This window comes from Dermacentor albipictus, chromosome 1 (assembly GCF_038994185.2).
Source record: "Dermacentor albipictus isolate Rhodes 1998 colony chromosome 1, USDA_Dalb.pri_finalv2, whole genome shotgun sequence".
Classification (NCBI taxonomy): Eukaryota; Metazoa; Arthropoda; class Arachnida; order Ixodida; family Ixodidae; genus Dermacentor; species Dermacentor albipictus.
In genome coordinates, this window is record NC_091821.1 from 63,280,268 (window position 1) to 63,305,228 (window position 24,961).

Genomic DNA, 24,961 nt, shown 5'->3' on the forward strand with positions numbered 1-24,961 from the left:
TGGCGATGAGCGCATGGCGTCCAAGTGCGCACCTTCTCCTCCTTCTGCATGAGGAAGCCGAGGTGAAAGGCGTTGGCGAGTTCAGCGTGGCTAGCGATAGCCTCAGCCCGGTCGGACAGGTATCGCTGGCGGACGCAGGTGCCGATGCAGCGGTGGCTCCACTGCAGGTACGACCGGCAGTCCACGTACGACTCCTTCAGCAGCACGCCTGCACATACACGGCCATGTCGGGGGCATGTCAGCGCGCCATCTCACATTAACGTGTGGATTATCGGCGCTGGGCACTGGAATAGAGTGACACAACGTCGCGAGTCCGGTAACCAGGCCTGGCCGGGCCCGACGTCATTCTGCGCGGCCTGCGCCACACAGAGTTCGCCTCTCAGACTGCCCAGCAGCGTTGGTAAAAACGCACGAACATACATACATACATACATACATACATACATACATACATACATACATACATACATACATACATACATACATACATACATACATACATACATACATACATACATACATACATACATACATACATACATACATACATACATACATACACACACACATACATACATAATACATACATACATACATACATACATACATACATACATACATACATACATACATACATACATACATACATACATACATACACAAACACACACATACACACACACATACATACACGCATACATACATACGTACGTACATACATACATACATACATACATACATACATACATACATACATACATACATACATACATACATACATACATACATACATACATACATACATACGTACGTGCTGAGCACGAGGTCGCGGGATCGAATCCCGGCCACGGCGGCCGCATTTCGATGGGGGCGAAATGCGAAAACACCCGTGTACTTAGATTTAGGTGCACGTTAAAGAACCCCAGGTGGTCGAAATTTCCGGAGTCCTCCACTGCGGCGTGCCTCATAATCAGAAAGTGGTTTTGGCACGTAAAACCCCATAATTTAAAATACATACGTACGTACGTACGTACGTACGTACGTACATACTCGTGCGCGCACTCGCATACATATTTAGTTAAGTTATTAAGAACTTCGAGTCCCACTATTTACCATATATCCTGCGTTTAGTTACTTTGTAACCTCCCGACGTCTCTTCTGTGTCCGGATGTGCACAAGCTTCTCACTGAATATGAAAGGCACAGCCGGCCGGTTTGTTTCAACGGAACAGTAGAGCTCAATAAAGGAAGATGGGGAAGAAAAGAACAAACAGCATAGAAACGCCCTACTGGTCGAATCTTGCCAGCACCTCTGAGACAGCGCAAGGACTGGGTGCTTTGAGGCGTGACGTCAAGCAGTTAGGTCGATAGCTCATACATTTTAATATGGAATTGCAAAGCATGGGTTCAATCTTTTTTTTTTCTGCGAAATCCAGCTTTCTGTGGTAGACTCAGCCTATTTTTACTAGAAAAGATTGAGAGTGCTCAAGCCTTGTGGCGTCTAGGAAGTTGGCATAGTGGTTTGTGTCCGTATAGTTGCATTGGTACGGTTTGAATTCATATAGTTGGCTGCTTCCAAGGGCTGCATCCATGAAAATACAGCCGCTACGGGCCGGAGTCGAAGCAGTCGAAGTCGAAGGAGTCGAAGTCGAAGGAAGGAGAAAGCGAAGAGGAAGCAAGTCGGCGATAGGGTGCGCAGATCCCTCTTAACACATTTAGGTTGTGCGGTAAGGTTAGAGGGCCCTCACCAGTCACCGTAGGTACTATTGGGTATACAATACGAGCTGCAAAGGGCCGCCCGGGGAGCTTTCTACGGCAAGAATATTAAAACAGGATGTATAGTGTGTTTTATTTCGAACACCTAAAAGAAAAAAAAAATCCTTGAAAATTCACTCGAACTACATCGCTACTGATTATTTATTTGCCCAGGCGGACACCACATGCATGAAAAAAGACGCTTCATTGACTAATTAAACTAATTACACTAATAAACACATGAGCTAGAAACTTTACGGCATATGCTTACATTAGACAGCTGAAGGGAATTGTCATGTAAGTACAGTTACAGGGTTCTACATTTCGAAATGACCATGTAGGCCGAAGTAACTAGCGTCAAATTATTCGTTAAATTTACCCCATTACGCACGCGGCACCCCGAAGTGCGGCTCTGTGTGTGACATTTATTTATTTATTTATTTATTTATTTATTTATTTATACTGTCGATCTCATATGTCACCATAACAGGAAGGGCATTAACATAGTTATCTTACAATGTAACGACAATAATTAGCACAATATTAAGATTACACACAATACATAGACAATTAGCAAAAGCAAACAATGTAGTAGGCAGAAAAATAACGTAATACATTGTAGTAATGTTGCGAAAAGCAAGAGGTAATCAAAAAGGTAGACAATTTACAAAGGTGAACAAAATGGTATTCATTAATTAAGAAATAATACATGGCAGTAACTTTAAGAGCAACAATGGGTAAGTCTGTCAAATAGCAATGGTGGTAGGTAATAAATACGACAGAAAAAGAGGTAAACAATTTGTATACATAAATAATGGTACTCAGTAATGGGAAATAATACAAGTTATAAAAGTTAGGTATCAATCCAGAAGATACGTTTCAGGCGTCGTTAAATAACTTGATGTTGAATTGTAGCGCGAAGTGGCACAGACAGAGACTACAAGCAGACAGGACGAGCGCTCATCCTGCCTGCTTCTAGTTTCTGTCTGTGTCACTTCGCGCTACAATTCAAGATCACGTTACCGTACCAACTCGCCGAACTTTCTGTCCTTTTGCGTCGTTAAAAAAATCGGGATTAAATTGGGATTGGGATAAAACTAAATGGCATAGAAATAAATGGTGACATAGGTACGTCATAATTGTGAAGCATGCAATTCATTTTCGGCCAGTGTTAAAAAAGTAGATAAGGTTGGGCTGTTTGTAATAGTAGGGTCCAGTTTACTCCATTCACGCTTCATTAAAGAGAAAAACGAATGCTTATGCCTTTTCTTATGAAATGGGTGTTCGTTTAATGATAGGGAGTGTTTATGTCGGGTGAGTCGTGTTTGTGCTATAGATAAGTATTTGAAACTGTCTATTTTTAACTCATTATGAATACATAATGTTTAATCGCGCAAGCTTGGTTTGGCTTTGGTAAGGTCAGTATACCGGCCTGTTTTAGCAATTCTGTGGGTGAGTCTGTTAACCTATATCTATTGTAAATATATCTTAGTGCCTTCCTTTGAATTGCTTCTAGTTTGTTAATGAGTTATTTCGTGAAAGGGAACCAAACAGCGTTAGCATATTCTAATACAGATCTGATAAATGTGTTATATGCTAGTAGTTTTGTTTTTGGGGGTGCTAGATTGCATGAGATGTCTGCTTTAAAAAAAAAAAAAAACCTTTTTTTTAGTGCAGTCGAGGTAACGTTGTTAACATGGCGCTCCCATCTGAAGTCGTGTGTTAATGTTAAGCCAAGGTACTTGTACTCCTTCACTTTGTTAAGTGTGGCGTTATTTATATTGTAGGTAAATTCTGATCTGAGCTTTTTTCTCATAATTGAAAAAGTAGCTCATTTTTTAATGTTTAAAGTCATTTGCCACATGTTAAAGCATTTGTATACAAGTGACAAAACATCGTTCAAAGCTACATGGTAATTATAAGAATTGATTATCTGATACAGAACACAATCGTCAGCAAAAAGTCTAACATTGACTGGAATATCAGAAGGCACATCATTAATGTATATGAGAAATAAAACTGGAGCCAGAACACTTCCTTGTGGAACTCCGGATCTTACGCTAGATTTAATGGAATATTGATGGTTAAATTCGACAAATTGGGTCCGGTTAGTAAGGTAGCCTTTGATCCACTTGAGAATAACGCCTTTTCCCAAGGTAAGTTCGAGTTTATAAATTAATTTCTTATGTGTTACGCGATCGAAGGCTTTTGAAAAATCTACAAAGATTAGATCGATTTGTTTCTGTAGATCAATGCTTAACGATACATCGTGGACAAGCTCAATTAGTTGTGTGACCGTGGAAACTCCTTGGCGAAAACAATGCTGACAATCTGTTAGCCTTTCTTCCTGTTCAAGGTGTTTGGTTATGTGTTTTAAGATAATGTGTTCGAGTAGTTTACAGGCTGTGCATGTTAGATTGGCCCGTAGTTAGCGGGTTCTGTTTTACTTCTCGATTTAGGAATTGGTTTCACTTTAGCTGTTTTCCAATCCTTGGGGAGAGTGCCTGAGGACATTGATTTGTTAAAAATTATTAATCAGTACTTGGCCATCCACTTAGCGTATCTGCGAATGAATGCATTTGGTATACATCAGGTCCTGGTGATTTCTTTAGGTCTAAGTTATATGTAGTAGGTTAAGTATGCCTGTTTCGGTTAGTGTAAGTGGCTCTAGTGGCTTATTTCTAGAGAGGGCCTGCTTGTGGTAGTGTGTCGTTGTCCTCTGTGAAAACGGAGCAGAAGTAGTCGTTAAGCAAGTTAGCAGAGTTTCTATTATGTTAATTTGAGGCTCCGTTGTCGCTACGATTTTTTTTGTTTTTTTTTTGTGTAGCTTCAAAACTTCGTGGGAGCAGTTTTCAAAAAAGTATGCCAGTTTATTAGCAAAGTAGACCTGTTAAGCTGTCCTAATTTTTGATTTCATACATTGGATAGCTGCGCTGAGATTGTCATGCGTAAATTTTAATGGGTTAGCTTTCAGCAATTTTCTCATTCGGTTTACTTTACGTTTCACATGTATACTAATGTACACATCAGTATACATTAGTAAACGTCACTCGTTATCCATGGATTACACCTGCTAAGTTTCTTTCTTCTAGATGGTATGTAATTGGTTACACAGTGAGATATAATGATGTTAAACGCGAGCCACAACGCATCGATGTCCATATTGCTGTTATGTGAAAGTTGGAAAAGCGAGTTGTATTCATTAATTAGGTAATCAAGTAGAGTAGTTTCGTTAGCTTTACTATAGCCGGGGTAAGCGACGATATGTAATCACACGAGCTTGTGCTTGCGATAGGAAGCTATAATTTGCAACTGCACTAGATCGCGTTATCTTCTCTGAAGCTTATCGTGTGCGATGTGCTTAAAAAAACACACACACAAGCACACACACACTAGTGGTGCAAGCTGCACCACTAGTGCAAGCTGAGTTCTCCTTACCGTTCTCCTTCATCATCAGTTAATGATTTCTGTGCCAATCTCGATCATATTTTACCTACTGTGTCACTAGAAAATAAAAATAGGTGATATAAACATAAATTTACTCGATGAAACATCATCCATCTGAACTAACTACCCTAGTTTATTTCATAGCTACGGATATGATTGCTTAATTAATCTTCCCACACACGAAGCCTGTAATGGTACAGGCACACTTATTGACCACGCTCTTTCTAACTTGCTTCATTCACCAGAGGCAAATGTTTTGCACATCGACATCACTGATCATTACCCCCTGCTCTTACGCTTCAATTCCAACGTACGACCTTGCCCGCCTTTACATACTAAAGATGTTCTGGACAAAGTCGGCTTCATAACTGCTGTTGCTAATACAAATTGGTCGGAAACTAAATCATTAAACGACCCACAGAAAACCTTTTCCACATTTTTTCACGTATTATATCATACTTACGACAGTTCACCTCCAAAAAGAAATGTAAAAAAATTGTAGCATTTTCTCACAATCCTTGGGTCTCACAGCAATTATTAACAGCATTGCGCAAGCGGGATAACTTATATAGGGAAACCAAAAGGCAACCATTTAACATGAACTTACGTGCCCGAAATAAAAAGTTCTGTAGGGCTCTTGCCTGCAAACTAAAATCAGCTAAACCATTGTATTTCGAGCAAAAAATTTTACAGGCGGCTAATAACACTAAAGAAATGGGAAATCGTCAACTCCTTCTTAAACAGGAACTCACGACTAAGCCAAGTGTCCAGAATTTTATATGATGGAGTAGCGCTCAATTCCCTGATATAGCTGAGGCTTTTAGTAGTTTTTTTCTTTCTTAACAATTTACCTTCTCCTACACAGCACATCAGCATGAACCGTCTACCTCCATTCATTCTTTTTATTTCCTACAACGCCAGAAGAAATAACTCCTGTTATAAATAATCTAAAAGTGACAAGCGCTGGAATTTATGAGGTCCAACCTGTAACATTAAATTAATTGTGCACTTAATTTCAGACATACTTTCATTTATTGTTAATTTAATATTCGAGACTGATTTTTTTTCCATCTGAACTTAAGTATGGCAAAATCATTCCAGTTTTTAAAAAAGGCGATAGCTCATTCTTAAATAACTACAGACCTATTTGAATTCTACCATTCTTGGAGAAAGTTATTGAGAAACTAACTGAAATACGGCTAACGAAATACCTTTCTAAATTTAATATCCTCTTTTCATGCCAGTTTGGTTTTCGTCATGGATATTCCAGAGCTAGCACTTATTCATCTTACTGACCAAAAAAAAAAAAAAAGACACACGTATAATACTAATGCTGCGTCTCTCCAGACAGTTCAGAACCGAGCCATAAGAACAATTAGTTGCAGTCCCCGCTTTTCTGATGCCACTCCCCTACTACACGAGAATAACATCCTTACCATTTCTGGACTCCCTAAATACAACCTAAATATTTTTTTCTACAGATTTGTGAATTATGAGCTACCATCGATCCCCTTTCCCCCATCTAACCTGAAGATTCATAGCACCACCAGATTTGCGTTGAATAAAAATTTTCTTTTGCCAAGGATCCGCACTAACTATGTTAAACAGACTATAATTCACTTCAATATCAATATGGAACACTATTCCTTTCTTAATGAAAAACGCAAGATCTTTACCACAATTTAAAATATAACTAAAAATACATTTATTATTGACAGATTAACGACAAGGATTACTGTATTCGGTCTTTGTTCGCCTTTTTTTCTTTCTCACTTTATAGTATTTTGTTGTTGTAATAGTGTTGTTGTATAAAAACTGCAGTGCAACATTCCATTCATGTTCCCGTCTTCCTCGCGTTGCAGAATGCCGAGTAATTTGTACGGCTTCTTTTATTGCGGTCAGACCTCGGGCGCCGAAAAAAGCTTTAGGTAGCCATTATACAGCGTGTCCCAGCTAACTTTAGCCAGTGTTTAAAAACATGCAATATGCTAAAAAAAAAGAAAAAGAAGACACTGCGCGACGGGCCAGTCAAGGCACTTTGCGTGTATTCGGGGCTTCTTTCACGCTCGGAAAAACACTTTATGTAGCACGTATTGAGGAACAGAAAGCTGTATGGGATTTTTTCATGTCGCTCTACAATTCTCTCATTGAAACTTTTCATCTAATTAGAATGTTTGAGAAGTTGATTATTTAATTAAGACTAATGATCTAATTAGGCGGAATGAAGAAATAGCTTGAGTATCTCCCAGCGATAGCAAACAATATTACCTTTGTTCTGTCCAGCTACGTGGCATTCGCATATCGTTAAACTCTGGCTAAAGTAATCTGGGACGCCCTGTATATGGTTATATTTGGTCCGTAAGCCATGTGAATTTTTTTTGTCCCGTCCATGCTTAAGAACAAAACAAAAAAAAGAAAGCGGTGCGGTAGCCTAATTAGTGGCTACGTAGTGGATATGGCATTGCGCTGCTAAACTCGAGCTCACGGGTTCAAACCAGGTCACGGAATTCGATGGGAACGAAATGGAAAAACACTCGTGTACTTATGTGTAGGTTCGCGTTAAAGGGAAGCTGAAGGGTCTGTCGAATTCAATAAGACGCTCATATACGGATGCGGGAACCTTATAAACCATGAAGGTAAAATTTTGGGGGGATTTTTCACTTCGGAGCGACGCAATCGTCGGTTAAAATTGCGCTGTAGCTCCGCCCCCCGTCGAGCGCCGCGCGCTGCTGCTGACGGTGACGATGCGAGCGGAGACCGGAAACCGCGGCTTAGTGACGTCAACACTGGTGTTCCGCTGCTTCGCAGTCTCCGCGACCGTGCCTGACCGGGCTTGTTTCTGCGTGCGTGCCGTCATAATCTGCTTCGCCCGACCCTGCATTCCTTTATTTGTGTGTATATAGGAGTGGTAGTCGAAGTGCGCAGCAGCAATTGAACTTGTAGGCCGATCATGCCGGCGTTCTGTGCAGCCTACGCTTGCACGAACACCAGCGGCCACGACGATGTTCCGATGTTCCGTTAGTTTCTGCAAGACAAGAAGCTTTCAGCTAAGTGGGAGGCTGCTGTGAAGCGAAACAACTTCAAGCGCTCAAGAACAACAGTGTAGTGCTCTAACCGCTTCCGTGACGATTACTACCGGAGTTTATCAATAATGCGCGCTTTGGGTTCTCCTAAAAAAAGTAGTTAGCACGCTGAACGGAAGGTGCATGTTTATCGCCCACGCTGGACGCAGGTTTCATCGCCAAGCGTCGCGAATCATCTATTCGCACGTGTGTTGCGAAACAGCCTGCATGCAGAACAAAAGTGAACGCAGTGCAAGTGTCGAGTTTGTATGTGTTGGAAAGCCTGCTCACGCCAAGACGCTGCGCTCCCCCTTCTCTCGCAAACCTAAGAAACCGACCATCTCACGTAGCCGACGGAATTCGCCGGTTACGAGTAGCGTGCGGATGGCGCGCTGACGAAGGTTCTATACTACACGTGCTACAACAGTCGGTAAACTTTTCCCGCGTTGAAACCGCCTGTATAGATTGCCGACAGCTTTGGGACAGCGTACAAATGCTGAAGATCGCATCACCGCTTACGTTCTACGAGAAGGCATGCAGGAACATTACACTACAGTTGTTTGCCCGGAAACGTACTCACTGGAACGCTGAATGCAGCTTAGCAAAAATCATACTCGCCAAAGAACATTTCCAACACAAGGAGATGCTAACACTTCGTCTTCGTTCGCGTGGAAAGCAGTGCTTGCACCAGCATTTTTTGCTTCTTGGAGAGGCCGGCTCTTCGCAATCGGCTCGTACATGTAGTGTGTACAAGTATGTACGTACGTGTAGTATGTACAAGTATACTTGTACATACTACACGTGATCGCGTACAAGTGATCTTGCACGCGACAGCGACAGCGCTACAAGCGAGGCGATGGCTCTCGCGTTCACTCGTCGTCTGCAAGCCGAACTCCACGCGAGCGACGGCTTTGAGCGACGACTGTAAGTTGATGTATTTTACTGAAGAAGGAGCATAAAATATTTCTGAAGGTCTTGCACTAGGTTCTTATTCTTGCACGTGTAAAATTCAATAGTTAGCTCGTTCCGTGCGACAAACAGTAGTATTTGAGTTATGTACAGGGTCGTTCAAAATATGTGCGAACACGGCGAAGCGTGGCCGCGCTCCGCGGAGCGTCAGCGCATCCGGAGCGGTCGCGCATCGAAACAATGTGGCGCAGGCGCACAGGAGTCTGCAGGCGGTGCTTCGTGGCGTCTGCTACAGCGTGGAAGCGCACCATGCTTGCTTTGCTGGGAAGCGCACCTGTGTGCTGGCAGCGCCCTGACGTGCCGAGATGGCATTGTCGCATTTTACTGACTGCAGCGCGTTGTTGTTGGTACCGCACACGGCAACTCGGCAGCGTGTGTTTGCAATGCAGCATTCTCGGTTAAATGCAGGCGTTGTTTCAAATTTCTCAGCTCTAGTGTAGATCCGAGAATCATTCGAGAATCATCCGAGAATCATCCGAGAATCATTCACTAGTACAGAGCAGTCGCTTAGCTTGGCACTTATTTGCAGCAGCTTATCAGCCGCGCGGACAAGAGATTGCCGTGCCCAAGCTAGCTCCCTCTGCCAGTTGATACCCTTCCACGGGACTGAACAACGCGCTGCAATCAGTAAAATGCGACAGTGCCATCTCGGCACCACGTCTGGACGCTGCCAGCACAGAGTTAGGCGCGCTCCCCAGCAAAGCAAGCACGGTGCGCTTCAGCACTGTAGCAGACGACACGAAGCACCGCCTCCAGACTGCTGTGCGCCTGCGCTACATTGTTTCGATGCGCGACCGCGCCGGATGCGCTGACGCTCCGCGGAGCGCGGCCACGCTTCGCCGCGTTCGCACATATTTTGAACGACCCTGTACATCCAGTTTCGGGTTCGCACAATTGGCTTGTCGCTCATAGCATTTCCGGGAGACGAGCGACGAGATCCAGATTTCTAGAAACGAGCGATCGAGCGACAACACCGAGCGATCTGTTCAAGCGACGGCCCGTTTTGTCGCTCGAAGCCGTCACCCGTCACCGTCGCGCGCAAAATCGCTCTAGTGACTTAACGCCGAACTCCTCAGAGAAACCCAAGCTCTCGATAATTTCCATGACCGTATCAGCAAAACACCCCCAAACTACTTTGCACCGTGCTTCGTGTGTAGCGGCAGCAGTCGGTCCGGACGAACACCATTGTTGACGTCACGAGGCACCTGACCAATCACAGGCGGAAACGAGGCGAGCGAGCTGGGCGTGTCTGCTGCTGCACTTTTCGTCGAAATAAAATATGTTTGCGCTTTCTTTCACTCAATTTCGATGCGATATTCGAATTCAGAGGGTTGAAAACCACGGCGTACTGCTCTTCACTCATTTTTTCTGGAAAAGCTTCCAGCTTCCCTTTAAAGAACCCCAGGCGGTGAGAACTGAAAAGGGTGCCCCATAATTATATCGCCAGACTTAAAACGCCAGAATTTGTTTAATAAAAAAAAATAAAAAAATGAGGTAGCTGCGTTCTTCAGCTTTCTTCTTGGGGGGCAAATTAAAGAAATTATTCTAGAGTCTGATTTCTCAGAAAAGAACATCTTACGCTTATGTTATATTTCATGCCTAAATGTAATGTTGTTTCCAACTGTACGTCCGCTCAACTAAGCAGCTTCTGTATTATAAACGACTGCTTTCAGTTATCCGGTGCACTATCATGAGGACAATAACGAAGCAATTAAAGCAGCGGCATTCTTCACATACAGGTAGATATATTTGTAGATCTGCGGTGTTCGTTGCAGCAAAGTGTGGTACCATATTGGGCACCAAGTTTTAATGGGTTGCAGACACGGTGAGACTGTCAAAAAAAAAAAAGAATGTTTTGCTTGCCTGAATCAAGTTAGCAGATTTACAGGCTGCCCCAAAACGGGGCATTTATATTGAATGGCAGTTGGGAACTTGTTCAGAAGAACCGAACCGTCGGTGTATATGCGCGCGTGCTCGCTGTCTCTTTCATGCACGAGAAGCTTGGTAAGTTGTTTGAGACCTGGCGACGGCAAGCCTGCTTTCTTCTGGTTACCAGATATAGTCAGCTGGGCTTGGAGTTGAATGGGACACCAAAGAGGCGTCGAAGGGTTCGCTGCCAGTGTGAAGCCAGATGGTATAACGACTCACTAAGTTTTGCAAAACGAGGTACGTGGTCTCTTAGTTGGTAGAGAAGCTAAATGGCGACGAGGTGTCCCGGCACGGTGCCTCTTGCGTTCCCTGAATTCTTCAACTGTAATGTGCGTCGTGATGAGGTAAACTCGAGCGATCGCGACAGTTTCCGGTGTGAATGAGCATTGAGAAAGATCTATGACAAATACGAAGAGCCTGAGCCTGAATGCCTTGGATCATACGGTGGCTTGTTTTGTTTGCGTTAGTCAGCGTGAGCAAGCGACACTGCAAAAAGCTTAGAAAAAGCGCTCTATATACGGTGTCCCACGCAACTTAAGATTAAATTAAATTATGGGGTTTACGTGCCAAATCCACTTTTTGATTATGAGGCACGCCGTAGCGGAGGACTCCGGAAATTTCGACCACCTGGGGTTCCTTATCATGCACCTAAATCTAAGTACACGGGTGTCTTCGCACTTCGCCCCCATAGAAATGTGGCCGGGATTCGATCCCGCGACCTCATGCTCCCACGTAACTTGAGCCAAACGTTAAAAATATGCACATGCCACGTAGAGCCAAGGCAATACTGTTTGCCGTCGCTTGGAGACACTCAGATTTTTTTTTATGCATTCCGCCTAATTACAAAATCAGCCTTAATGAATTAATCATCTTCTAAAACTAATAATTAGATGAAAGTCTCAATGCGAAAATTGTAGATCAACATGAATAACTCCCTATACAGCTTTCTGTTGCTCAACACGTGCTATATAAAAGTGTTTTTCGAAGCATGAAATTAGGTCTAATTATGTAATTAGAGGAAATGTAAAAAATTATCTGAGTATCTCCAAGTGACGGCAAATAATATTACCTTGGTTTTGTCCAGAAACATAGCGTTTACATATGTTTAATGTTTGGCTCAAGTTACGTGGGCACCCGGTATAACTGCACTATAGTACTCACACGCATTCCACATCACTTTCCGGTAAATTAACCGTAAAGATGACAGGTATACATGTCAATCTCTTCTTCCTGTACGACACGTGAGGGCTCCACGAGAAATCTCTATCAATAATGAGACCTAAAGTCTGTGTCTCCACCCATACTGCAAAGTTTGCCTATTCATTGATATGATGTAATATGCCATAGGCTTACGCGTAAACGCCACAAGGGCGCATTTCTCAGATGAGACTTTGAGGCCCTGATTGCGGAGACTGTTGTCCGAATTGCAGCCTTCTAAAGTCTTGAGTGCACCTGAAGGCGTGTTGCACCGCACGCCCATATGCAGACATGATCCGCATAAGCATAGCAAGAGAGGTAGCTTATCCTTACAATACGTACAGCTGCACGAGGCAGAAGCTAAAATCTTTCAAGGCGAGTTGACTTCGTTTCTAGCACCACTGCCTCACAAACCCTCCTGTAGTGAACGAAAGCGCTGAAATGAAATCGAGACACAAGAACTTCCTCAGAGCCCCTGTGTCTGATAGAGGTGAGTGTAAACGAGTTATACTTGAACACTTGTATCGCGTGGAAGCAGCGAATTGGTACTCTTTAACATAACAGGCTAAAAATGTTGCAAGCTACTGAGGCTACGGACTAAAAGCCGTTTATGTAAGACAGCAGGCCTGCTCCTTTAAGACGGCAAGATTATCTTTTCCCTCTTTCCGCCTTTTCTAACTTACCAGAAGCACCAAGTTTGTGGTATCATTGGGCAGAGCCTGAAGCCTTCCATTTACGGCCCCGGCAGTGACTTGGGTCCATTTAAGCCCCGAAAGTGCGCTTAAGACCGTTACGCAAAACAATAAGGAATCGACATCTAAATCGAGCCAGAAAGTTGCTTCCAAACGTGGTGCCTCACGTTATACAAACTTAGTGCGCCGCTTTTGCTGTTTCTTCGTCCGGCTGCTCGTTCGTTTGGAGGCGCACCAAAAGGTGTTGAAGGTTGGAGAGACGATACGGCGGCAAAACAAGGGGGAAAAGTAAAGAGCCACATGTTATCCTCCTCTGTTCCCGTTGCGCGCAAGTTATAAACGCATCTTCGTTCAATATTTATACTTTTAAAAAGAGATGAACCGATATCCGCCCTCGGCACTAGTATAGCAGCTTTGCGCAAAATCTGCCGGCAGCTCACAGGGCACATTATGATAAGGAGGCAACGTATCGATATAAAAAGTACGCGGAAGAAAGAGCGGGGTAAAAATAAAAAGAAGCGGAGTTTCCCACCGCAGCCTTCCGGCTTACGCCATAACAGCGCCGGGCATAATGGTTTTGCTGCCTCCTCTGCCGAGATAGCCTCCCGTTTCTCGTTATCACCTTCAAAACGCTGCTTCTCTTGCGCGCTTTTCTGTAATGGAGCGACATGGAGGTATTGAGAGGGAGTACGCTGAGTGTGCGCGGCCAAGGCTTTCGTGCCAATGTACAAAAGGTGGCTCGGGCGCTCCGAGTGTTTCTTTTTTTTTCTGACCCTGAGGCTGGGATCGTGACTCTATGTCGGCCCAGGCGAACAGGGTCGCTTGTTGAGCCCGTTCGGAGGACGTAGAGTTTGGTGGCCCTGCGCCACTTGGCGCTGCCGCCGCCCCTTTTGTTGGTGTTATCTTTCACTGCGCCAATCGATGCACCGTTATAGCTCGTCGAGTTGGAGACAAAGCGTGGATCGCTGTACTCTCGGCATCCTCTGTCCCGTTCGGGCGCTCGCGGATAGTTCTATATCGAACGCCCATTTTCTGAAGCGAGCAGTGTACATCCCGGGGCGCTTTTCTAGGAGAAGCGGAGACAAAGCCGGACAGAAAGCGCTATAACTATTGATGGCACGGTCACTGCACATGTAGTAAACGCTGGCGGGGTCCAATCTGTGTTTGCTGTCGCGGTGCGTAAGAAGTGACGTCGCCTTTAAGAAGAAAATGATTTGTTGCCAGGACCGTCCCCGCGTGCGCTTATTGTAGACTTAATTACAATTTAATACTCGCTCACTAACATTTTTATTACAGCATATATATATCGAGCCAGTCTTTTACTTAGAGGACATCGGTCAACTTAGATGTACAGTGGTTGGTAAAGCTGGTGAATTTCGGCATGGTTTTAACCTTGCAGAGCTACTGCAGGCAGGGGACGAAATCGCACCCAAACGACGCCTAGAAATGAATGAGAAACTAGGCCAATTTTGCGCTTATGAGGTTACCATGCGCCCTCATCTCGATGAGTAGATGATGAGCCAAGACAGCCTGGCACGCCTGAAACCTGCAAGGGCGTGACTCAGTTTCATACAGCGCACCATTATTCGAAGCTGACTGACAAATTTGTATGTGGGATATGATGATCTCTCCTGCGTACAGCGTCTAAACGCTCGCACTGGCTCTCCGACTGTGACATTAGAGGCAGCTGTTGGAATACCATCCGCTTGGTAACCAAGCTGAATACAACCGTAGCACTGACATTGGGTGGTTACGTACGACAGAAGACAACAGCATCACGCTGAAGCACGTGGGGTAACTGTGATAACGAAGATGCAACATGGTCGGACAGCCTGGAGCCATAGTAAGCTATGTTCCAAAGCAATGCGCAGAAACTGGATGCTGGTAACTTGTCGAACCACGTAGCAGCTCAGACTCAGCTTAAAGCGTGTGTATTTTTGCTTCCTGCCGGAAAAGAGGTCGAACGACGATTTCTCTGCTGGGAGCGATAGAAAAAGCCTTGATGAGTGGGTCTGTTTATAGGACCCTCCGGGAGCTATTCGTGCCAGACGATGGTGCTGATAGCGAGAGACCCTTATGCACGTCAACTGCTCAGATCGTACATCTGTACTGATGTTCGTGTACTTATCTTTCACACAAGCTCTTTGCACCATTTTCGTTTGCAAGCCGTTTTTCTGCACGAAATTTGAAGGAACCTCTCTTCCCCCCCTATTTTCCCACTTCAACCAAACACTTCTGTAGACTGGCGTAGCCACAAACTATAATGATGGTGCGCTGCTTCGGTCGAAGGTACCCTTGTGTTATAAGATCCTATCAATCATCAAAATTTTCTAGCTAATACATAAATAAAACAGAACCGAATGGCAGCGCAAGTACACAAGCCATTCCGCGTCTAGCTGAAAGAGGCTTTCTCGAGGAAGAACAGGGTACCGTACATGTTCGTTGGCTTGTCTCGAGCACTGCAACAACGGTGTACATCCCACGCCTTTCTCGGCAACGTCGGAACTTCCTGAATAAAGTGCGCCACGCCTTCCAAATGCCCCGGAAGGCTCGCACGCAGGCATTCTGTACGCTTCACCCAGTCGTGTGCTGCCAGTATGGCGTATGTGTACGTGGCACGGTAAGAACTGTTTCTACCCCGATTGATCTCTGCCGTGATGCAGGTTCGTGCGGAAGTGGCGGGAGTGACGAAAGATGTTCAGCGAGTGACTGCTTTATGATGCTTGGCTTTTCGGGAACCATTATTGCTGCTCCAAGGAGGAAAAAAAGAAAAGAAAAAAGGCTCGTGCGATAAAGGGGACAATCCTCCCCGCCTTCCTTGATTCTCAAGCGCGAAGACACCCACTGCAGAGTCAAGACAAGTTCCTGTTGGCGTGCTGTATTTGTGCATATCTAAGTGAACGACTCTTCTAGCAAATAGCGAAATATGGCCCATCGGGCGATTCTCTGTGCGAGTTTCGAGTGTACCTCATAATACCAAAGAGCATAGACTGCTGTGTGCAAGGGAGAGAAGTGCAAGGTAGGAGGAACAGATGGTGCTGCAGAGGGTGCGTGCCTAGCGAATGGTGGGAATGCTTACGGGAGCATCATACAAGAGTCAGCACTAGATAGTGTATATGATCTAGCCTGAGCACTCGGGGACTCCGGTGTGGCGACATATTGAAAGTCTAGCTGTGAAACAGTTGCGACGGTATGCTTGCTGAGGGCTGAGGTCGAAAGAGACTCCAATTTTTGTGCGCCGTGAGGACAGCAGGTTTCTTCGTACCATGCGTGTAAGTCTCACCTAACACTAGACTTTAAGAAGAGCTTTAACTCTGGGCCCCAAAATGGGAAGATATCTTGGGGGAGCTTAACATAAACGCCCAAAGTGCTGCGAGGACAAGAAATTTGGACCATAGTAGAAGCACGAGTTCGTATTCACTATGTTGTCGAACCCAGCCAAATAACGTGCCCCACGGGGCTTCGCATCGATAATGGCATAGTATAACGCAAGATTTCGCAGATCTCAGGACAGCAGAATTTGGAGCCTAGAAATCGGAACAAAGCTCATTTCACACTCGTTTGAATAAAACGAGTTCGATATGAGATTTCTCTAATCAGTTCAATCTACTCAAAAGTGTGTGGTTGTCGCTTTTACAACAACAACAACAACAACAACAACAACAACAACAACAACAACAACAACAACAACTTTTAGGCGACATATCGAAGACGGAAGTCGAAATGCCTCCTAGCTTCGAGGCAGTGGTTTGATGAGTCAATTTTAGGACGCAGTTCGACGATTCAATAAGCCAATTAGAAGCACTTGATGTCATATACTAAAACGAAGCGCTTAAAGACTGGTAGTGGAGACACGAAACCAACTGAGTGACTGAATAGACTAAGAGCTTAAAGGGCCCCTGAAACGGTTCGGACAAATATTGTAGACGCGTAGGATACAGTTAAAGTTAATCATTCGCACCAGAATTTGTGTGAAACGTCTCACATTAAGAGAGCGACAGACGATTACCAGTTACCCTCCTCCATAGTCCTGCATTTTCTCCTCAATTCGTTCGCCAAGTGACGGGGCTAAGCTCCGCCTTCACCGGCTCTGCGTCATGATGACACGTCGTGTCGTCGACTTCCGATTCTCTAAGAGCGAGCGCGCGAAGCCTCTCCAAACTCTCCGCCAGCTGCTTGGCAGTCGACATCAAGCGAGAGCTATCGAAGCAGCGTGCGTTGTGAGAATTCTGTCGCAGCGCCGAACGTGTTTGGTATTCCGGTAACGACAGGCGAGCAGGGCGTTTCGACAGAACGGTGGAGGCATAAACTCAAGCTGATGAAGGAACTTTAGCGTAGACGTACGTGAGCTGCCTGATCGGTCTCCTCGGTCCAGCCACCCATTGGCGCAGAGCTTAACCAGACAAAGAGCTAATATTGCTCTAACCAAGTGTAAAACATTTTAAACATTTACAAAAACCACGTGTTAACGATTACACTCCTGCGAAAAATGTTCCCCAGCAGCAAAGAAGAATAAATTTCGTTAGTGCTACTGTGTGTGGTTGAGCTCTCTTCCACCAGGTGGGTGCACTGTGCAGACCATTCACATTTGCGCTTCTGCTCATCCCGTGAAACGACACGGTTAAACGGTCAGGCCCTGTCCACTTGCGCTTGCGTTTACCCTAATACCGGACTCGCGGAACACTATTGGGTTAGTAATCTTCCGGTGTAAAGTGACGGCCGCAAACGTGCAAATCCTGGCGCCGATCGGATAGCGGCAGTACAATGCGCTGCAGCCAGTTCACTCGTCTGCTGCCTTGCACAGGGACACGATGTCGCAGCTTGACACATTGCCATTTGCTACGTTTGCAGTCCACAACGCAACAAAGTCGAATCATAGTGCTCGCGAAAAGACTGAGACCGACTCTGACCGCGGAGCTCTCGTCAAAAGGGAGCACGTTGTAACACAAGCAGACGACGGTTGCTGTGTGCCGGGAGTGCTTAAGTGTAGCGAGAAATTGTTCTTGTGCATTCTCTTTCTGTTACTTTCTTTTTGTAGAAACAAATTAACTAACATTCCAAATAATATGAACATGCTGAACATGCTGAACGAAACTATGAGCTATATAATAGAAGGCTGGGGCAAACAGCATGGAAGAGAACAGCAAATCGATCAACAGCAACAAGTTTTGATAATTAGAAACGCTTAGACGTTTTTCTTTTCATTGTTTCATCTTGCATAGAGAATTATAGCCTCAAAAGCGTTGGAAACAATAATCATCCGCGGCCCTGTGAGCAAGAGAAAGCTCGAACTAGAAAAAAAAAAAGAAGACGATAGGAATGCTCAAACCACATGTTGTCAGGGACGGACCCTACACTTTTATTTTCTACCACCCAATAGTGTGTCATGATGAGTATGAAAAGTCTGGCTATTTCGCGCAGAAACACAGCCTATCAGACATGAGGCAGAAGTTTGGAGCACAGCATTAATGTTACTGCCTTCCACAGCAGCGCACGCTCATTACAGTTATGCGTTGAAGCAGCTCGATGAACTTTGAGATGACAAATCAGAGCGCACCACTATGTTATAAGCACGCGCCATTCCCGGCTATCAGTTCTGGTCTCTGGCCAATCAGCCGCAACAGTGCCTTCCAACGCTTATATCCGCGTCAGAACGAGCGGCGAAAATAGACATAATTAGGTTCGTAAGACAGCTATCCGCCAGTCGTATACATTTCTTCTTAAGTCGTCATCTGCAACGGCTGCTTAGGTTTTGTGAATCGACTTACGCTTACTATTGGCGGAAGCACTGAAGTCCGCTCCTGTGCTACTCTTACATATTCGCATTTTTTTCGACTAGAGCGCTCATCTTTGCTGCGGTGGGCATCGCAAGCTTGCTGATCTTAGGAACTGTTTCAGCTTTGTGAATACCTTCTTTAGTAAGATTTTTCTTACGCCATAATTTGTTCCTAAGTTCGCTTAATGAATTCCGCCCCAGATACTCATAGTGATAAAATTCAGACAATAGGGCCGCCATGGCGGCAAACACTCGTTTCTTCGCAACGTTCCTCTTAACGCTACTCTAGAAAAGAACGCTGGCATTCGCTGAGTAGAGCGCGGTAATATTTTGCCGCGTCTCGTCCGCTCATCCCGTCTTTTCGTGTGGACGCTCCTCGCAGGCGGGCGGACTGCAAAACATTTGTCTGCGGGACAGTCGGTCGCGGAGCTATGCGTAATGTGGATGCTCATTAAGAAGACATGAGCCAGGAATCGAATTATATCTTTGTAACATCGCAACTCCAACACCTACGCTTAACTAATTACCTTATGGCACTTATTGCAATTTAGAAATTCTAGCCGGGAAGTTCCCAAGGTGGATCCGCTTGGAACGAACGACGGGACAACACCAGTTAACTCCAGATATTAACTCCCGAACTTTGCGAAGAAATGCATTGGCGGTCCATATACTTTTGTACTTCAATGCATAAGACGATGTTTAAAAAAAAGATATGCGATCTTACGTGCCGAAACCACGATCTGATTATGAGGCACGCCGTACTGGGGGACTCCGGAAATTTGGACCACCTGGGGTTCTTTAACGTGCACCTGAACCTAAGTACCCTACTCGTGGTCTTCCCATATTGTTGTAGCTGGGATGGCATGTTTGGAGCCACTAATCCAAATCTCCGTATTTTGGGCGCACGGCCCACCCTTGGAGATGCGGGTGCTGCAGTCGTTTTGACCATTTCTTGGATTGATTTGACGATTGACGAGGCTGCCGGCACTTCTCTGTGCCAGCAAGAAGTGCCGGCAGCCACGCGCTCCTACTATCGCTTTTCAATCTCTGGTCACTGTTATGTGGCCGCAAACCGCCAGTACAATTGTTTCTTTCGTGGCAGGGTGGAATCAATCGCCGATAATTTCGATGCCGATCTGCCTCGATCGCCGAATAAGACCCGTGTGACAACCTCATAAGATTCGCGTATAAGATAGCATTCCCACAGGGGGAAAGGCATCTTTCCCCTTGTTGAGCTCTTCTTTTCCTCTACCGCTAGGTCACGTGACCGCTATTTAGCGAAGTCCGACAACGACGGCACAGGGTCCGCATAAACAGCTTCGCTGTTAAAAAAGAAACAAGCAAGCAAGCAAGCAAGCAAGCAAACAAACAAACAAACAAACAAACAAACAAACAAACAAACAACTGAAAGCGTTTGCTGAAACATCCTGTACATTGATGACGTGTGTACATTGAAAGTCCTTATTAGTTGAGTTCGAACCAAACTCCTGATTGCTGTGATAGGGGCGCTCTATGTACACCGCTCCTCGACAATCGCATTTCATAGCCCACAAGCAAAAGTTGCATCCTAACTTTACCCCTTTATAGTTCACAGAGTGGGTTTAACGAGAGACAACAAAATTATATGACCAGAAAATATGAAAATCCTTATTTCGTTTTTTAGGTTACATTTGGACATTACGCAAGGGTAGCCCCAGAAAAAAACACTGTTCCTCATTTTTTCCTATTCAGTCCCCATTGGCCCATGATTGCGTGACGGCCTAGTTGGCAAAGCGAATTTTTAAATTAGGAAAAAAAAATTTTCTTACAGTCTACTGCATTCTCTGTATTGAGCCCAAGAAGGAGGGACACCAAACACTTAGAAAAAAAACCATAGTTCCAGAACAAGGATTGTGAATTCTAAATGACCATCAAAGCACAACAACACATTGCTAATTGGACACACTGTTTCCATTATAACCTATATGCTTGTCAATGACATCCGTGGGAGATGGCTCAATTCGGGTATTCCACGCTACATTAAAGAAAGGCGCGCCACAGATGGACGTCAATAAACGCCAGTTAGGTAAGAGTGACGTTTACATTAATCATTGCTACTTCACTGGTTGGTATAAGGCCGGTTACTTGGTGGTCGACTAGTTAGTGTTGGGGAATCATTGCCAGGAGCTACATATTCTAGGAGCTGCTTTACGCAGTCGACTGCACAGCTTCTGCACGGAGTTTGCTTTAGTGCGTCGATTTACGCCTCTTACCTTTTCTCGTTTCCGCCATGCCGAGTAGCAAACCCCATTTCCTGTTTTAACCTGCTTGCATTTTCCTGTCTTTCCTCTCCTCCCCTACCTTTCTCTATTTTATCTTTCTATTCCCTCTTTCTCGTCCCCAGAGTAGGGTAGCCAACCAGACATATTTCTGGTTAACATCCCTGCCTTCTCTGTTTATGTCCTCCTCCTCCTTTTCCTCTCTTTCATAGACTTCAGCAATATCTCTTCGACGGACTTGTGCCCCAATGAATAGCTAGCTCTGTGTTCCAGAATCTTCTCTGCAGACAAAGGCCGATCATCCAATTATGAATTTGTGGTTGTGTTTCACTCCATGACACTTTCCTTGTGTGCTAATGTGTTCAGGGAACCTTCTTCTAAATTGACTCTCTCATTTATTGTTCCCTCTTCCTCGTTTCCTTGCGGAGAGTAGCCAGTCCGGACGCTCTCCAGGTTAATCCACTGACTTTCCTATTTTTACCTTCTATCTTTCTGTCCTTTATTTAATTATGTAAATGAAAGAGCCACTAGAGTCTGCGGATATATTTTTTACACGTCATTACAGACAACGCCAAACGTCTACGCTGGTCAAAAATCATAGAGCGTATTCATAAACACCCCGTCATAGTTTCTTTTGTATTTCTTTTTTTTTATCCGACACTTGCGCTGCCGTGTATACCATGGAGAACATTGACACGATCTAGATGCTGCCGGAACGTGTGCGTTTGGGGAAGAACGGAGTTCTTTGCGCGGAAGTTGCTCTCATATTTCTTTCTTTCTTTCTTTTCTTCTTCCTTTCTTTCTTTCTTTCTTTTGCTTTTGTTCATGTAAAGTAATGCAATAAGGATATCGTTATAGTTGAGAAAAGCGTTAATATCCTGAAACCCGTATTTATAGACTAAATTTCACAAATACCAGTAAATCATGCGCGCCACCGAAACCAATGAACTTGTGAAAAATACCTCTAGTGGGGCTCAATTAGTATATACTCTCTTGCACTATACCACACAGGTCTGGCGTTCAGTCATCGTGTTGGTCAGGAGTCCTACAATTCGGCCTGCTATGTCATAGCGTATCTCATGGGTATGAAGTGAAGACGCAAATAATGAAGCACAGTTTTCACTTGTGCAAACGAACAAATGACAATTTTGGCTTGTACTTGCCAGCCCGATAGAAAAAGTTACTATGCCGGCATTGGATTTTTCACGGTCTCCCTTCACTGCATCCCCTTTGATATTACTCTGAAAAGCGAAGGAAACCCGCCACAGTTCGAAGTGATTTTTCGTTTGTTTCGCTTTCTGAATAGTTTGATAAGACTTACTTCACTTTGTTCGGATCGGAGAAATGGAAGAAAAGGGTACAATGGCCGCCAACGGCGACAGACAGAAGGGGATCCGGCTGCTGGACATGTGGCGCTCGGGGACAGCACAAAAAAAAAGAGCCAAATTCTTATACGGCTCTTCAAATCCGGGAATGATAAAGGTTTTCGTTGGGGAGCATCGGTGGTGCGCACTTTTCTATTACGCGCACGGCTCAGTGCAGCCGCGTGCCACTTTTCTTTCGGGCCGACTCGACCCTTCAGATTAATAATAATATTAAAAAAAATGTTTTCAAGCCTTTAATGTCTTCAGACTAATTAAAACTGTATTCTCGGATTACATTCCGCACTTCTCGCACTTTGAGAAAGACCTTGATCGACGTACGGCTTGGTGACGCCTACATATAAGGCTTGAACACGCAGAAGTTGCCCGTTCTGTAGAGGCCGATAATTCGAACACTCGTTCGAGAAGGAGGCGGGTGGTGATGAGCACGTCTCGGTAAGTTGTATTTTCCGTTTTTTTTTTGCGATGTTCTGAAGAAAGCCAACGGAATACGAAAAAAAAAACACCAAAGAAAACTATGACGGCAGTTTATTTATCCGAAGAAGCAAATGGCCCTTTTTGTGCTGTCCCCGAGCGTCATATGTCCTTTATTGGTGCAAATTTCGAAGAAAGCCTGCTTTTCTACAAAATGCGTATAAGAAAATAGGACTTTGCGTGCATTCGTGATTGTGAGGAATTGATGCGTATGTAAGACCAATATTTTGTTGAAAATTAGCAGTTTGCAAATTTGCAATGGCGTTCGAAGGCGGAAGGAAGAAGTTCCGACAAATCCATGTACTTCCCACAATTACCATGCTGTCTGAAGCGTCATGCTTGCAGCTCCCATAGACACTAGCGCCAGAGTTCTCTCCAGTAACTGTCGTAGAAAAGTCTATGAATCGAACTGCGCTCTGCGGCAGCGTTCAGTAATCTTGGATTAGATTTTTCACTATATTCGTCCTCGTTGGCTCGGACGGTGCAGCGCCGCTGTTACCGCCGGGATGGACCGCTCGTCGTGATTGATCAGAAGAAATAGCAAAAAAAAAGAGAATAAAAAATGAAATAAAATGTTGCAAAATACAGCCCCCATCTAACTTTTTTTGCGACCAGTGTAAGCACGTTGTTTCTTGTGAACGCGCTTCAGGGCACTGCAATTTAAAAAAAAAATTGTAACACATAGCTTGATGGATACAGCTGTACGCAGTGTTTCTGAATATTGGGCACATTACAAAAATATAACATCGCTGATTCATCTCAACTATCAGACATTGTATGTGATATCATTCGCCTTAGCGAGATTACAAGAACTGGTGAGGCTTATACAGTGTTCACTAACGGTAATGTCCTCTGCTATAGAGGTCTCCCAGATAAGAAGCAATAAGAGGTAGGATTTCTAATCCATAAGGACATAGCGGGCAACATTGACGAATTCTACAGCATTAATGAGAGGGTAGCATTTATCGTAATTAAGCTTAATAAGAGGTATAGATTAAAGATAGTTCAAGCCTACGCTCCCACATCCAGTCACGACCATGATAAATTAGATAAGTTTTATGAAGATGTTCAATTAGTGATGAGAGAAGTGCAAACTCAGTATACTGTAGTAATGGGCGACTTCAATGCAAAAGTGGGGAAAAAGCAGGATGGGGAACAAGCAATTGGCAATTACGGCGTTGATATTAGGAATGCTAGAGGAGACATGTTGATACAATTCGCAGAAAGAAATAATCTTCGAATAATGATTACCCTTTTCAGGAAGCGTAGCAACCGAAAGTGGATCTGGAAAAGCCCTAATATTGAAACAAGAAATGAAATCAATTTCATACTTTTTGCCAATCCCAGCAAAGTGCAGGATATAGAAGTGATAGGTAGGGTAAAGTGCAGTGACCATAGATTAGTGAGGGCTACGATTCACCTCAATTTGAAGAGAGAAAGAGTAAAATTTGTCAAGAAGAAACAGGTCAACCTAGGGGCAGTAAGGGTAAAAGCTGACAAATTCACGCTGGTACTTACGTACCAATATGCAACCTTAGAACAAAGAGATTAAGATGACATAGAGGTAATGAATGAAAGCGTAACTAGTCTGGTTTCAGAGGCAGCAATTGAAGTGGGAGGCAAGGCACCAAGGCAACCAGTAGGCAAGCTCTCCCAAGTAACAAAATACCTAATAAAGAAACGACAAAGAATGAAAGTGTCCAACTTAAGAGATAAGATAGAATACGTGGAACTGTCAAAACTGATCAACAAGGCGAAAATAAGTGATATTCAAAACTATAACGTGAGAAAGACTGAAGAAGCCCTAAAAAATGGACGCAGCCAGAAATCAGTGAGTAGGAAACTTGGCATAGCACAAGCAAAGATGTACGCACTGAAAGATAAGCAGGGTAATATCATCAGCAATCTCGAAGGTATAGTAAAAGCAGCTGAAGAATTCTATACTGACATGTACAGTACCCAGAGGAGCCATACACCATTCTCCATTCGAAGCAGTAATGAATAGGTTACAGAGACTCCTC

General features: G+C 44.3%; 1 protein-coding gene across 5 annotated transcripts in view; it reads right to left on the bottom strand.

Moving 5' to 3' along the window:
• Positions 1–24,961, bottom strand: part of LOC135912490 (protein qui-1-like) — a 725,699-nt gene that overhangs the window by 88,264 nt on the left and 612,474 nt on the right. For all 5 annotated transcript variants that reach the window (XM_070521613.1, XM_065444934.1, XM_070521612.1 and 2 more), the window contains one exon: positions 33–208. In XM_070521613.1, the coding sequence (XP_070377714.1) occupies positions 33–208 (176 nt within the window). The remainder of the gene's footprint in view (positions 1–32; positions 209–24,961) is intronic.